We start from the raw sequence: 14,884 nt of genomic DNA, 5'->3' as shown, positions 1-14,884 counted from the left end.
CCCCTTACACACACACACACATACACACACACTGTGCATGCACAGAAATAAAACAAATATTTAAGTGAACTTTTCTGACAGTCGTCCCTGGAGGACCTGGGAGCAACGAAAGAAACTGAATTGTTGGATCAAGTGATTCTCATAATCTATTAAACCGTACCAGCCTTTTTCAAAAGCATTTCCATTAAAACTTAATTTCATTCCCATGCTGGCCATCTTTGATGTAACTTATATAGATCGTAACTCCATGACCTTTTCACGTGGCATTTTTGCTGAATCCAATCTGAGAGAAAAGTTCATGAAGAACTGAGAGATTCACAGAGCACAGAAAACGGAGAATGACGGTAAAAGATGTGAAAGATCAAAAGATTAAAAAAAAATATTTTTAAGAAGATAATACTATGTGTTCAACATCTGTGAGTATGGACGATTTGTGTCCCTGGGGTTCAAATTCACACGCACTGTATACATGATCTCTTCCCAGCTGGGGCCCATCAGAATCCTTATGTCACTCTGTAAACACACATTTACACATAAGTGAACATGCAGCAACAACAGCGAATTGTCATCATATTTGTTTAACTTTTGCTATGAAACAACAAAAATGTAGCAATAAAACGGGAGAAGTGAGTGTGTGCTTATGGGCTGAACAGTAACTTTTTAAACTGTGCTGTGAAAAGTATCAGCCCAGAGAGATTCCTTCTATATCTCCTCGTTACACCTTTCATTTTTGTTTTTCAAGCAATCTCAAGGTGAAGTTTTAGGCGTGTGCTGGATTACTGTCCTGCAGTGGTGGAGCCCATCACACTTTCACACAAGAACTGACACAATTAGTGAGATAAAAAAAATTAGAAAAAAATCTCAAGGTAAAGGAGATCATTTAATAGCATACATCAAAAATAAATATATAAATATAAACTCGAGCTAAAACTAATATTAAACTCAAGTAAGTCAATAGTAATCTTAACTCAGGCCATTAATTAATTGTTTAAAAAATGAATGAGTGTAGGGATAACAAACATTCTTCAGTCTATTGTTCAACACTTAAATAGAAAACAATCTGCTACCTGAAGCTGAGTGTGTAGAGGATGGTGGAATTTCAAAGGACCTTTAGGCTTTAGACACTGATCTGGATTTAAATAGGTCCAAAATGCCTCAAATCAGCAAAGGAGATGTGCTGATTTGATTTTTGTGGATTTGATTATCTTATTGACAGATGCAATAAAACAACATTTTCATAAAAACACAATCAATGTTCAAGGATTTTACAACACCATATATTCCAAGTAGAAGCTTTTGTACATGTTCACAGCCAACCACACCAGAACTGCCCAAAAAAAGTGAAATCGAACAATATTTGCTCAATAAGATAAACATGAACAACAGTCATCTATTCTCAGAGGCGTATGGAGATAAAAAGTCAATGCAGCAGCAGCAGTGTAAGGCCCATTGTAACCTTAGGCCAGATCTGAATGTTCTTAATGATGTTGTCCCCTGCATCTGTACTCTGAATACCATAATGTACTGTCTGTGAGTGGCAGAGCAGCAGCTCAACCTGACCTGTTTCTGGGGGAAAGGCTTTGAGCTAGTGTTTCTGGCAGGCTGTTATGCACAGCTGATTGCCCTTTAATCTGCAGGGTTTACATCTGGGCTTTTGACAATCAGTGTACTCTGTGCACTGCATCCTGATATCTCCAGGAACGGTTGAACGGTTGCTGAAAGTTTATATTTCATTAAGATTTCTTTCAATACAATAAAGGTAAGTGTGTAAATCATTAGTAATGACAGCTATAAGTACCGTTGCATTTCATTTCAAAGCTTTTTTCAGACAAGATTAATTTTCACTGGACTTTTACACTGCACATTAAAGGAGGAACCAATGTTGTTTGTAGGCTAGCCGGTGTCAAGCAGGCTGTGTACTATACTGATGTAGTATAATACAAAAATCTTTAGTCACTCTTGTTTTGTTTTTACTTTGCTTCCAAAAACACACTCCCAGACAGTTTTGGATCCTTTTTTGATGTCCTGAACAATGGCTCTCCTCAGGACTGTCAGGAGAGGACACAGTGATGACGGCTGTCTTTGAAGATTTCTACGCTGGAGTTCACTTTTTAAAAAGGGGTGTGTGTGCGTGTGTGTGGTTGCCATACTGAGAGACAGGGACACAACTAGAAAGACATGCATCATAGCAACCACTTAGTTTAGCAAGACTGTAGGCATGAACAATTAGAAGACCGAGTCAGCTCACATGGGGGGTTTATTGTGCAATCAGACCCACAACGTTTGTCCAGGGAGCAATTACACTTCTGTACAAGTCAAATCTGTGCAAGCTTCTTTTTTTCTGCAAACCATTTAAATGAGCAGTTAACAACTCTCTAATTGAGGATAGTAAGAAATATGGCACACTTAGAACATTGCATGTTGCAGTATTCAGTCCATCATGAAAATGGGACTTCTGCAAATTTACCACAATTTAGCCATCCCCCTAGGCTGTCAGGCAGGGGAAGGTGAGCATTAATCTAGGAAGCAGCCAAGAGACCAATAAGACTGCAGAGACCCAATGCACAGGTGGGATAATCTGTCACCAGGACAACTATGTGGTAGAAGATGTGCTGGTACAATGAGAAGAAAACAAAACCTTTCAGCCAACATGGAGAACGCTCACACATAACACTGAACAAACCACCTCTATGGGTAAACTTGGGGTAGAAGATCAGAATTGATTAGAGTTTACTAAAAAACACTTTATTCTGAGGCTCAGAATGAATTTAATTAGTTAAATGGATTAATAAATTTAATCTGTCTGTGATGATGTGATTGGTGTTTAGCACTGATATATATATATATATATATATATATATATATATATATATATATATATATATATATATATATATATATATATATATATATATACTGCTCAAAAAAATAAAGGGAACACTTTAAGTGTTAAACACCTGTTTAAGTATTCCCTTTATTTTTTTGAGCATTTTTTTTATTTTATATATATATATATGTATATATATATATATATATATATATATATATAGGGCCTGGAGAGGGCCTGGAAGGTGAAGACCACAGTGGTGCCTGTGGTCATCGGGGCCCTCGGGGCAGTCACCCCCAAACTGGACCAATGGCTACAACAGATCCCAGAAACAACATCAGACATCTCAGTCCAGAAATGTGCAGTCCTTGGTACAGCCAAGATACTGCGCAGAACCCTCAAGCTCCCAGGCCTCTGGTAGAGGACCTGAGCTCAGAGGATAAGAACCACGAGCGGTGGGTGAGAAGGGAATTTTTTTTATATATATATAAACTTTGACTTGACTTGACTTGAGTAAAAACAACCAACTTTCTAAGATTCAAAGAAAGTCAGGGGTCTTAGAAAATACAAAAAGAAGTGGCTGATCACAGTTAATTTTTTTGCAATGAACTTTAAACACACTAATTTTACACTGCAAGTTAAGTCAGTTATGAATTCCTAAAACTTTTAAGATAGATAAGATCAAAGTGCAAAGAGAAGCATACAAAGTATTACATGTGGGTGACTGGTTCTTAAAACAGCTGGACCCCTGAGGTTACTAGAAACAGAAACATTCAGAGAAAATATATGCTTTTTACAACAGAATATTCCAGAATAATTCTACTCCTGACATTTCGCTGTAGAGGAGTATCTGAGAGAGGAGTCAAGTCCAGGTGAAATAATGACAACGCTGCAGCTGGGAGCTACAAGTTAAGTTGCCGCTTGTGGTGAGAGAGAATAGATCGTAGCCTGCAGACATGGCGCACAACTCCCGGAGGTGTGCTGGATGCCAGAATATGGAATTTGATGTGAACGGCCACTGGCAGGCAGAGGGGAGAACATGGGCAGACAAAAAAGGAGAACTTGGAGAGGTTGACGATGGGGCAGACCACATAAAGCTTCTGAACAGAATAGTTCACGCACCCAGAACACTGAGAGGTTCAGGAGTACAGGTGGGAAAAGATACTTTAAACATTTTCACTTTCTGGCCTCAGATGTGCAACAGCAGCTTTAGTGGAGCAGGATTAATACTGCTGAGTCAACTAAAGTTTAACTTTAAAGGAGGCAAAAATAGCACAAGTCACAAATTGCACAAGTCATAGAAGAACAGATCAGAATTACATTTAACACTGAAATTTATTCAGAAGGTTATTGTTATTTGATCTGTGAAGAAAATCTTTAAAAGTCTGTTTAAACAGCAAAATATCAAAAATGTTTAGGAAATTCCCACCAGTAACACTTCTGAAACAAAAAAGATAACAGTCTATAAAATAACTCATTTAGATGAGCTGGATGCGTTTTCAACTCTACTCCAGAACAACCAATCAAGAACCAATCAAAACGTCTGTTGACCTTGCACAACCAAACATATACAAGCAAGAATCTTTAAAAGTGACAACCTCAAACAAATTTCCAGCATATACTGTGCAGTAGAGCAGAAAGATTATATTAGAAATTAACACTTTTAGGGGTAAAAACCTTTGGCCAAGGAAGAGACAAAGAATTCCATAGGTCATGTCTAAACCTTCGTAGGAAAACCCTCTAGAACGATGTATGGGAATCAGGGCATAATCGGACATTGATCTTTGAAATAAAACTCAGCAGGTTGAAGGTTCGATTTCAGCTTCCTCCTGTCATGTGTCCATGTGCCCCTGGGCAAGGCACTCAACCCTAAGTTGCCTACCTAAGTTGCCTGTGTATTGGTGGATAAATGTGTGGATTTGTGAGTTCAAACTGTGACTCTAGCATAAAGTGCTTTGACTGGTCAAAATGGATGGGAAAGTGCTATGTAATTTCAGTTCATTTGGCAAGTCCAACTGCCTCCCTTTGCAAGAAAACACCCATAATTCAGTTTTTTTTTAAATTATTATTTTTAACCATTAGCTCATTTGTAACACCCCTCCATTCTTTTTAGTTTCTTCCCTTCCACAAGTTTGTCACCACAGTTTGCTGGAGTTCTGACTCATTCTACAGAGGGAATGAGCCAGAACTCCAACTCATCTAAAAGGGGCACAAGTGAGGCAGCCCATTTTGTTGGCCGCCTCACTCACACACGCCTGTTCAGATCTTCCCACAACTTCTCCATAGGACTGAGATCAGGACTTTGTGATGGCCACACCAAAACATCGTCAATTCAATTCAAGCCCACTTTGTAACAACCACTTTGGCTGGATGCTTTGGGTTATTGTCTATGTGGAAGACCAATTTATATCCAATGTTGTATTTTTCTTTTCTGATGTCTTTAAATGTTGCTCTGTATAAGGTTGATACATTCTTGTATTCCTGTATTTTTGAATTAAAATGTAGGTTACAGATTTAGAGGATGTTTCTAAAGCTTTAAAAGAAAAAGCAATTGATTCCTGTGTAAAACATGAAGAACACTGCAATGGGCTGAAAGGGGTAGCTTATTCTTGGGATTAATTGTAATATCCGTAAACTTGAGTGTAAAATCAATAGCTACACTACTTAAAACAAAATCTATATAACTAAATTACAAAACAAAGCACTAATAAAGATTAAGTGAAAGAAAAAAATGGCTACACTGTGAATTACATCTGAGCAAAGAGCAATAGGGAGAAATTCATTATCGGTTCAAGAGGAAAAAAAACCCAGATCAAACTAAATGTGAACCTGCCTGTCTTGTAAATGTGTCCAACCATGGGTATTTATTCCAGTGAAAGCTACATACATCTGGAAATCAGTCCCCTGCATAAACAGATGGTGAGTCATTATTATATAAAATAAAAATGAGTGGGCCCAGGATAGAATACAAGATGATGAGCAAAGAGCAGCTGATTGACAATTGTGTTGTCAGACAGACTGAGATCGGTTAGAAAGGTGTGATTCCATTTCAAGGATGTTTAATACAAATATAGATGAAGAAGGACCAGCTTTAGTTTTATTGGATTTACTTTAGGAGCGTTCTCTTATCACCCTCTGAAGGTGAGGTTCCTTGCAAATTGATTCATAAAACTTGAACTTTTTTCCAAATTTTACTATATTACAGTCATAAACCTTTAATAAACAAAAATCTGGAAAGCGAAGTAAGAACTCAGCCCCCAAGAATAAAAACTTTGAGGGACAACATTGTTTGGGAGGGTGTGGGAGGGGCGTATATTGCTAACAGCATCAGACATCTATAGACCGACATTTTTGTATATTTTTCTTCAAAAACAAGTTAAGCTTATACAGATTGAATAGAGAACAATTTAAGTCTTAGCAGAAATGCATAACCAGATCTGGATGTTCAACAGGCCACTGTGGCACATTGATAATGTTTCCTCATCTAACTTGTATTCTCCACAGCTTCATCCCTGGTCTGTCTGCTGTAGTCCTTGGTCCTCATGATGTGGTTTGTTCACTGAATAAAAAGTTCAAAGGCCTCTAAACAACATCTGATGTACAGCATAAATATAGGTGGTTTACTAATGAGGCAACTTCTGAAAGTAATTGACTCGTCCAGATATCCTTTGTGGTAATGGGGCCTCAATACATATTTTCACATTTTTATAGTATATTCTACTGTTTCGGCTGGTCAAAAGACAAAACATTTTGAAATGAATTGCTTTCCACTTGTCACATGACATTATTTAAAAGCTGTAGTCATGAATACTTTTTGCAAAGCACAGTCTGTAAATCTTTGCCTGAATACTTTATAAATGTGACTTTTAACTTGAGTTGTGGTTAGCTGTAGTTCACTGACATCTGGAGTGTTTGGGTACTTACAGCTTGACATGTTTACGACAGGGCACAGAGTTCCTGTTGCAGGTGCCGGTGAGGATGTCTACATTATCCACAACGACAAAAGGCTTCTCCTCCAGAGTAACGATGGAGAGGTGGTTCTCATCAGCATCTTCATCCCCATGGGCGTTATACCGCGGCCACACTGGGAACATGAGGGACAGCGTCCCGTTCTCCCAGCGGCCCATCTGTGTGCACACAAACAAAATCAGACACAAGAATCCTTATCGGTCTTTTACTCTTTTTTTTTTACGGAGGTTCTCATCACATTTAATAATAATAATAAAAAAACACTTTTATTGTTACCTTCTCCCACTTTCTTTCACTGTTCAACACAATGACAACCAATCTGGGGTTGGCCTGGTAACCATCTGGAGTAAAGGATAGATCTCGTCCTTCGTTCCACACATGCATCATGTGTCTGCAGCCCATGGAGAGTTAGGGAGCAGAGGGAGCTGTTGTTACACATCAGTCACAGTTTGTGCACAGGAGCAGATACATTTCAAATAAAACACTAAACACTCTGTAATCGCTGCAAGAGGATCCTCTACAAATCAATGCTGTCTTCACCCACTGTGTGCATGTGTGCATGCCTCAGAGTGTGAATCTGTGTGTGAGTGGGTGGGAGGCAGAGTCAGAGGGCATATATCTCTTCCACCAACATTCTGCATTGATTCCTTCACAGATGTACGCCTGAAAGACAAGTCACTGGTGCAACGAGGGTGGCCCCACTCTCTTACTCAATACATGTGCAAACGGGCTTTTGGTGAAACCTTTATGCTTGCTAAAGCGAACCAATGGAAGGCAGCAAAAGAGTCAGCAGTGATGTGAGACTAAGAACACACTCACTTTGGTTAAACCACTTTCAGACAGCAAGCTTGATCTGATGGTTAAAACATGATATAATAGCTTGAATTCCCAAAGGGCGAAAGATGGGCCATCTCAGGAAGTTTAAGGAGAAGACTAAATTACAAAACAGACAAGCACTTCCTCTTAAATAATTCATTTTGACACTGTCAAGCATGAGTTGATGGATGATGCTTGACAACAGAAACCTCGTCTGACCAAAGCAAAAAGGACAAAAATTAGCCCCACGAACAATTTCAAATTAATGGTATTAAATAAAGAGAGTAGATCTCCCTTCTGATTTTCACTATGACCCTTCAAGAGCTGTTGACCCTTGAAAGGTTAATGCATGAGTTGAAATATTGTGACTGAAAGTCATGATGCATAAGAATAATTTGATTGCAGATTTGCATTAACCCTGCCAGTGAAAAATATCATAATGTAGGTTGTAAGTCTTGTTTTTTTATGATGTGAAGCACTTTGAACTGCCTTGTTGATGAAATGTGCTGTACAAATAAACTTGATTGATTGATAGATTTTTGGGGAGATGTCTCTTTAATTCACGTCACATGTCCTCAAAATTTATGTGGGAAAGAATCATTTCTGTGATCATAAAACAAGATCATTATTTAAATTTTACCAAAACTACATTCATGGAATGACAGTGTGCTTTTTTCAAATATTTTTCATTGAATTCAATGAGAAAGTGTGTCCAAACTTTTGGTCTGAACTGTATATATATATATATATATATATATATATATATATATATATATATATATATATATATATATATATATATATATATATGTATATACTGTATATATATACTGTATATATATACTGTATATATATATATATAGTATTAACATTTTGTGATCAACAACACCATGAATAACATTCCAACTTATCTCCCGACATTCAGGATGCTGAGCATAGTTAGCATGAATGCTGAAACAGGGACTGTTTCTTTAATAAAGAAAAGTGTCTCTGGAACCCGAATTGTTCATTGCAATAGTTAGTTGTTTCATAGGTATAAAATGCAGCCTCACCTGTTTCAATAAAGCAGCCTAAATATAAGTGAAATAATGCATGTAACAGGTGTCAGGTCAGTAAAGATAAACAGGGAAGTAAATTACAAAAAGTTGGCATTTATTGATCAAATAAAAAAAAATAACATGTAGGATCTATAACATGATTGTGATTAGATGCATATAATTGTTGCATAATTAGTCACATTATTACATTATAATTTTTGCAAAAAAAAGCAAAATGCATTCTAAGATTTTATTATATCTTATATAGTTATATACTATTATATACAGTACATATACAGTATAATATATATTTAGTAATGTTTTAATACATTTTGAATCCACAGTTTATTACATTGTTGCATACTGCTGTACTGTAATGCTGCACATTTTGCAGGGTCAGCACCCTCTTTCAAGCACAAATAATTAGCTCCAGATAAACCTACGCAAGTACACATAATAGACACTTTTGCTCTCTACAATTGAAGCTGTCCCTATTATATATTATGATGGAGTCATTTATTAGTAGCATGTTGAGGTAAATATATGTTTTAATATTTGAAAATTCCTCATAGTGCAGCAGGTGATGCCCTTGTTGCAATAAATTGCCGTGGCTGAGTATGTATTGGTAAAACATCATTACAGTTTACTCTGGGAATAAACTGTCTCCTCCAGTTTGTATAAAATCTGTTACATCTGAACAGCTGAAACTGGTGTGGTTCTAATGTATGCCTGAAAAATATTGCTTGATATATTTATATTTTTATGTCTCGGTATGCATGTAGAAGGACTTGATCCAGAGCTTTGTTCTCAGGAAAAAATACAACTGTAAAAAGAGCTACACTCTTTTCTGCTCCTAGAGTGTTATATTAGAATATATAAACAATTATCTAGACAGTATCAGATTGTAAAATCAATAACCTAAAGTGATGTTTTCTAGTCCAGTGTTTCAGTTTATTGGGGTCTACAGTGCAGATATAATTATCTACACAGTTCTTTTAAGATCACAGTAATTCAGTTTAATACATCATATTTATATAACACCAATTCACACCAAATGACATCTCAAAGTGTTTGACAAGAAAAACCGGTTCAATTCTCAGAACTATACAAGCAGACCACAAAGTAAAATCTAGTCAAGTAGACTCGTTTAACCAGGTTTACTCCTAAGGGTTGACAGGGCCTGTATAACGTTATTATTTTCTCTTCCATCATCATGTTTCTGCTCTGCTGCAATGTTTGGAATTGTTATCTTGTTTAATGATCCTGATTATGCTAAGCTTCAGCTGTTCAGATGGCCTGAAGCAGAGGGCAGAATGTGGTCAACCAAATGACCCGCACCATCAGTCCTTCAGCTGGCACGAGGTGTTTGCTGTCATGTGCTCTAATTGGTAGGCGCTATGTTTCATTTGCTCAAAGAGCATCGCTCCATTGTCCACTCAGACAGAGCCTTGCAAACCAATAATAAACCCAAAATGATTAATACACCTGGCCTATTTAGTTTTAAAGTTGAAATTTTACAGAGAGAATAAACATGTTTCTTCTCTGCATAGTCAACCATGCAGACCAATAAATCGAGCAGGCTCGCTGACGCCACCTTTTCCTGTTTGGCACTTTACCTTCCAGAAAGAGTCAGAAGGGGAAAATAAAATAGAACACAAGAAAAGAAAAAAAAATCTGTAAATAAACAGACAGGAAAGAAAAAGGGGTAGGAGAAAACGCAAAGAGGACATGATTGATTAAAAACAGTGAGAGTAAATAAAATAAATGAATATGAAAGAAAAAAACTAACTGTAATTTGTTTTTAGCTGAATACAAAATATAACAATGAGAAAATGAATAATAGAAAACTAATTAATGAAACAATATGACTGTTTCAAAGCACAACAAGAGTTATTTCTACTCTGTTTAAAGGTGGAGGCTTTTTGTTCCCTCTCCTGTCCCTTCCTCCATGTGCTCTGCTTTGCTCTATGTCCTGTGCTGTCTTTTTGAGAGATTCATATCTTCCGAATTGCAAATTATGGATCTGATCAGCTCGTCTCTCAACACAGTTGATCAAATTTTCTCAACAAGAAAACCAGACAAAAGAGAGCCCTCTTGCCCCCATGGGACACATGGAGCTGGACACACGATAGATTCCTGGGGGAAGCGGAAGATTGTGCATCTGTCTGTACTGTTGGCTGAGGATGTTGAGGACGTGTGCATGACTGAATTTTTGATAACAGGATGACAAGTGTGATCAGAAGGCAAACATCTTCCTAGGTCACTGGTCCTTCAAGAAGGTTGTGAGAATCAAATCTGAAAGCTGATAGGTTCAAAGCACCAACAAAGCTGCTGTTTCATTTAGTTAGCGTAGCCCTGCTACAAGAATGATCTTTTTCGCCTGTCATTATGTATTCCAAGCTGTAGATATAAATAACTTTGTCATCTCACAAAAAGTAAAGCATCAAAAGCATAAACAGGAACTTCAACATTTCCTATATTTTTCTAACATTCCCCACAAACAAAGACTCACAGACATATAACATTTATAACATACTTCCCTCCCTCCACCCCCTTACACACATCACAAGAGACAATGCATCACATGAAACACAGGGGAATGGACTATTGTCAAAGGAGTTTGTTCAATGCAATGTTAGTTGAGGGAACAAGGCTATTCTTAAAGTGCCTTTTTTCCAGTCTATAGTGCATGCAACGCATATGGTAGCTGTGTTAGTCAGGCTGTCAGTCGAAATGTGCACAATTTTAGATGCTATGTTGAGTCTTAGTTTTTTATGATGCTGACAGCATAGTGAAGAAACAGGGGCAGGCAGTAGATTAGAATAGATTTAGATTAGAATAGATTTAGATTAGAATAGATTTAATAATGCTTTTGTAAAGTACCATCAGGAGGCAACAGACTGTTACCTCAGTATGGAGACAACAGAACTTGCTTAAAGCAAAAGGAGCCTCAACCAAGAATTGAGTGCATTAGTGAGCATTTTTTTTCAGAAGCCATTTTCTCATAAAATGTCTTTGTAATAAATTTTTCAGAGACACTGAATGTCGAATTTTGGGAATTTGTAAGCCACAATTATTACAATAACATTGTAACACATAAAAAAACTTACATGATATATATTTTACTCAGTGTGTAATGAGTTTACATAATTAATTTCACCTTCTGAAATGAGTGACAAAAATACTAACTTACTCATGATATTTATATTTTTAGATGTAACCTGTACTGTACACTTGAGAAAGTGCAAAAAATTAGCCATTGTTTAAATAGCATTTCAATCAACACGACATTGAATCTCCCTGCTTTTATTGTAAAGGTTCCACGTTTTGTTCTCTGTGAAAACTTTTCCAAATGCCTCATTGAGGTGGCAGAAAAAAATTCTCCAACAAAATTACTTTAAAGCAGCAAGAAAAGTGACAGCTTATAGTTTTAGCATTAACACCAGTTACATCACAAAGACAATTTTTTTCTAAACTCAGAGAATAAATCTCGTTTCCAACCTGAACTATTACACAGCTCACACATACTAAAGTCTAAGATTTTAAATCCTGTGCAGCCCGAGTGATGTCGGATCCAGCAGATTTGATAGTGTCTTTTAAATGCCAGATTATGTTGTCTTGTTTCTTCGTCTCCGTCTCACGCTGCTGATGTTCACACTCCGACAAAGATGGAATCTAGACTAATGCACAATCAGTCTCACCTCCTCCAACTCGGGGAAAGGAATCCAACCTCAAAAACCACCTTCACTGTTTTTTATTCTTGTTGTTGTTGTTTTTACAAAATCTAGTAACTCACTGAGACAAATGACATTGTTTTATGACACATAATAAAGTTTAAGAAAGTTGCTATTAAGAGTTCTATTACATCAGCATGATAACACCATTATTGTTGGAGGCTTAATATATATTTTAATGAACTAATAAGGAAGATGACAACATTATGACTCCTATTCTAATGAGGAAGCTTATAGTTCATTCCAGATAAACAGAGCTGAGCAACATGACCCTTATGTGTTTGTTAGTTTAATAACAAACAATATGAGGGTTAGCAATGTATTATTTCATATTTTGGCCATTGCATATTTCATATTCATGAGGCAGTTACAATATCAGAGAGCAGAAACACAAAGATGAGCAGCATGGAACAGTCCTGTGATTATGCGTTCATATTTCTAGATCTTTCTCTTCTCTTACTGTCTAAAGAACCTGACAAGGACCCACAGACAGCTGCAGACACCTGTTAGTGACCTATGCAAATACAGAAGTGTGCAAAAGTCATAGACCACGACTTTACATGCACGTAGTAAGATTTTCTTTTCAAGCAGCCATCATCAAAAGTTCTCCTTACTTTTTGAAAGTTCTTTAACTCTTTGCCTGTTTTAACTCATTCTCTTTCCTAATGTTGGGTTCCTCCCAGAGTCCAGAAACATGACGTAGGGTAATTGTTTGCTCTGAATTGTTCTTAGTTGTGGGAGTGCGGGCATGTGTGTGTGTGTGTGTGTCCTTGCAGGGTTTTTGGTCTTGTCTGTCTCTGTGCTGCCCTGGTGACCCATGTACCTCAGGGTGTACTCCACCTCTCCAGCCCCTAAACTCTGAATAGCGGGTTTAAGCAATGGCTGGACAGAGATAAGTTTCACTTTTTGATATAATTACTAAAATAAATGAAAGTTTTCCCTGATACTGAGATCTTGGGAGATGCAAGTATGAAGTGTTTTAACAGAGAACACAAAGAAAAGGACAGTTGACTCAAGACTTTTGCACAGTACAGCAAACGTGAACATAGCTGCTAGGAGATGTGTTCTGTCCACAGAGTTGTATGACAAAAGTAGCAAAAAGAAGAAAGCTGATAAAAGCTGCTATGAGACTGAGTTATTGGAAGTGCATCCTGTCATGAAGCAGAAACACATCCACATCAGAAGCTGCTGAGCAGCAGCAACATAAAGGTCTGCCTTTTACTGTTTTGTCTTTTAGCTAAGGAGACACAATTGGCTTCAAAAAGCTGCACACAAAAGCTGACAGTGTTAAATGTCATTAGAAATCACAGAGTTTAACACTGCTGTCATCTCAGCTTCCTTTCCAACACCATCCCTCTCATTAGAACATTAAAAGGGTTATGCAAGACTGCTGAACACTGAGCTACAAAGACAAGCTGAGTTATGCAAGTCTGTAGACCCCGATTTTCTTACACTGTGGGTTATGCTCACACATAAACCCACGCACACACACACACATGCATGTCATACATACACACCCGCGCAGGGCACTAGGTGGGAGCTTTCCCGGGCTCCTATCTGAGGGCGTGCTGATGCAGCCGGCCTGGGCCTCCGGCAGATCCCCCTTCTCCCGTAGCATGGAGGAGGCCGCAGTGGAAATAATGCCCACCCCGTCCCGCACCCGCGTCTCCAGAGGGTACTCCCAATCGTCATAGGATACGGAGATCATACCCAGGGGATACATCTAAAAGGAAAACAGTGGCAAAAATGGATTCAGTTTTACTTCAATTCAGTATCGTAACCCCAATTTGTAACTTTGCCATGTATTCCTCTGAGGTGTCAAAGTTTCCTCTGCTATACTAAAATAATTAATAGCTGGAAGTTCCACAAGTATGAATCTTTCTTACACTGAGCATCTCCATCAGTTCATCTCTTTAAATCTTTCATCCTATCCCCCACCTTCTTTATTCATCTCAGTTTGGTGTTGACTCTGTACTCAGATTAAGTATAATCAATCATCTCCAAGCCAAAGTCCAACAGTGATGTGACACTTCATGTGCTGTCACTGTTTCAAAACTATGGAATTTATTACCTTTTGAATTGCAGATCATCAATGACCTGATTTTGTTTAAATATAAGCTAAAGCACATTTATTTAGAATGAGACAAAACTTGAACTAAACGTTGTTTAGAACTGTGACAGTGACACTTTAATATTTCTACCCATGTTGGAACATTGTTTTGTTTTCATGTTTTTTATTCTATTCTTTATTTTTATTACACCACTAATGGAAAGCACTTTGGTTCTATCTAAACAGTATTTCACTGATTGATTGATTGATTGATTGATTGATTGATTGATTGATTGATTGATTGATTGATTGATTGATTGATTGATTGATTGATTGAAAAGGCTAAACAAACACATGAATATATTCCAACATCTACCATGGGAAGAAAGATCACATGCATCTGTAATATCACATGTTAAGAAATGTCCTGCTTTTAAAACTGTTGTATTTG

The 14,884-nt window shown here is 37.4% G+C and overlaps 1 protein-coding gene across 1 annotated transcript in view; it reads right to left on the bottom strand.

Moving 5' to 3' along the window:
- Positions 1–14,884, bottom strand: part of LOC102226347 (glutamate receptor ionotropic, NMDA 2A-like) — a 139,181-nt gene that overhangs the window by 23,994 nt on the left and 100,303 nt on the right. The window contains exons 8-10 of the mRNA XM_023333988.1: positions 13,901–14,106; positions 7,073–7,187; positions 6,752–6,954 (exon numbers count right to left, since the gene is read on the bottom strand). Of these exons, the coding sequence (XP_023189756.1) occupies positions 6,752–6,954; positions 7,073–7,187; positions 13,901–14,106 (524 nt within the window). The remainder of the gene's footprint in view (positions 1–6,751; positions 6,955–7,072; positions 7,188–13,900; positions 14,107–14,884) is intronic.

The sequence above is a fragment of the Xiphophorus maculatus genome, chromosome 5 (assembly GCF_002775205.1).
Source record: "Xiphophorus maculatus strain JP 163 A chromosome 5, X_maculatus-5.0-male, whole genome shotgun sequence".
Taxonomy (NCBI): domain Eukaryota; kingdom Metazoa; phylum Chordata; class Actinopteri; order Cyprinodontiformes; family Poeciliidae; genus Xiphophorus; species Xiphophorus maculatus.
This window is presented reverse-complemented; position numbering and strand designations above follow the sequence as displayed.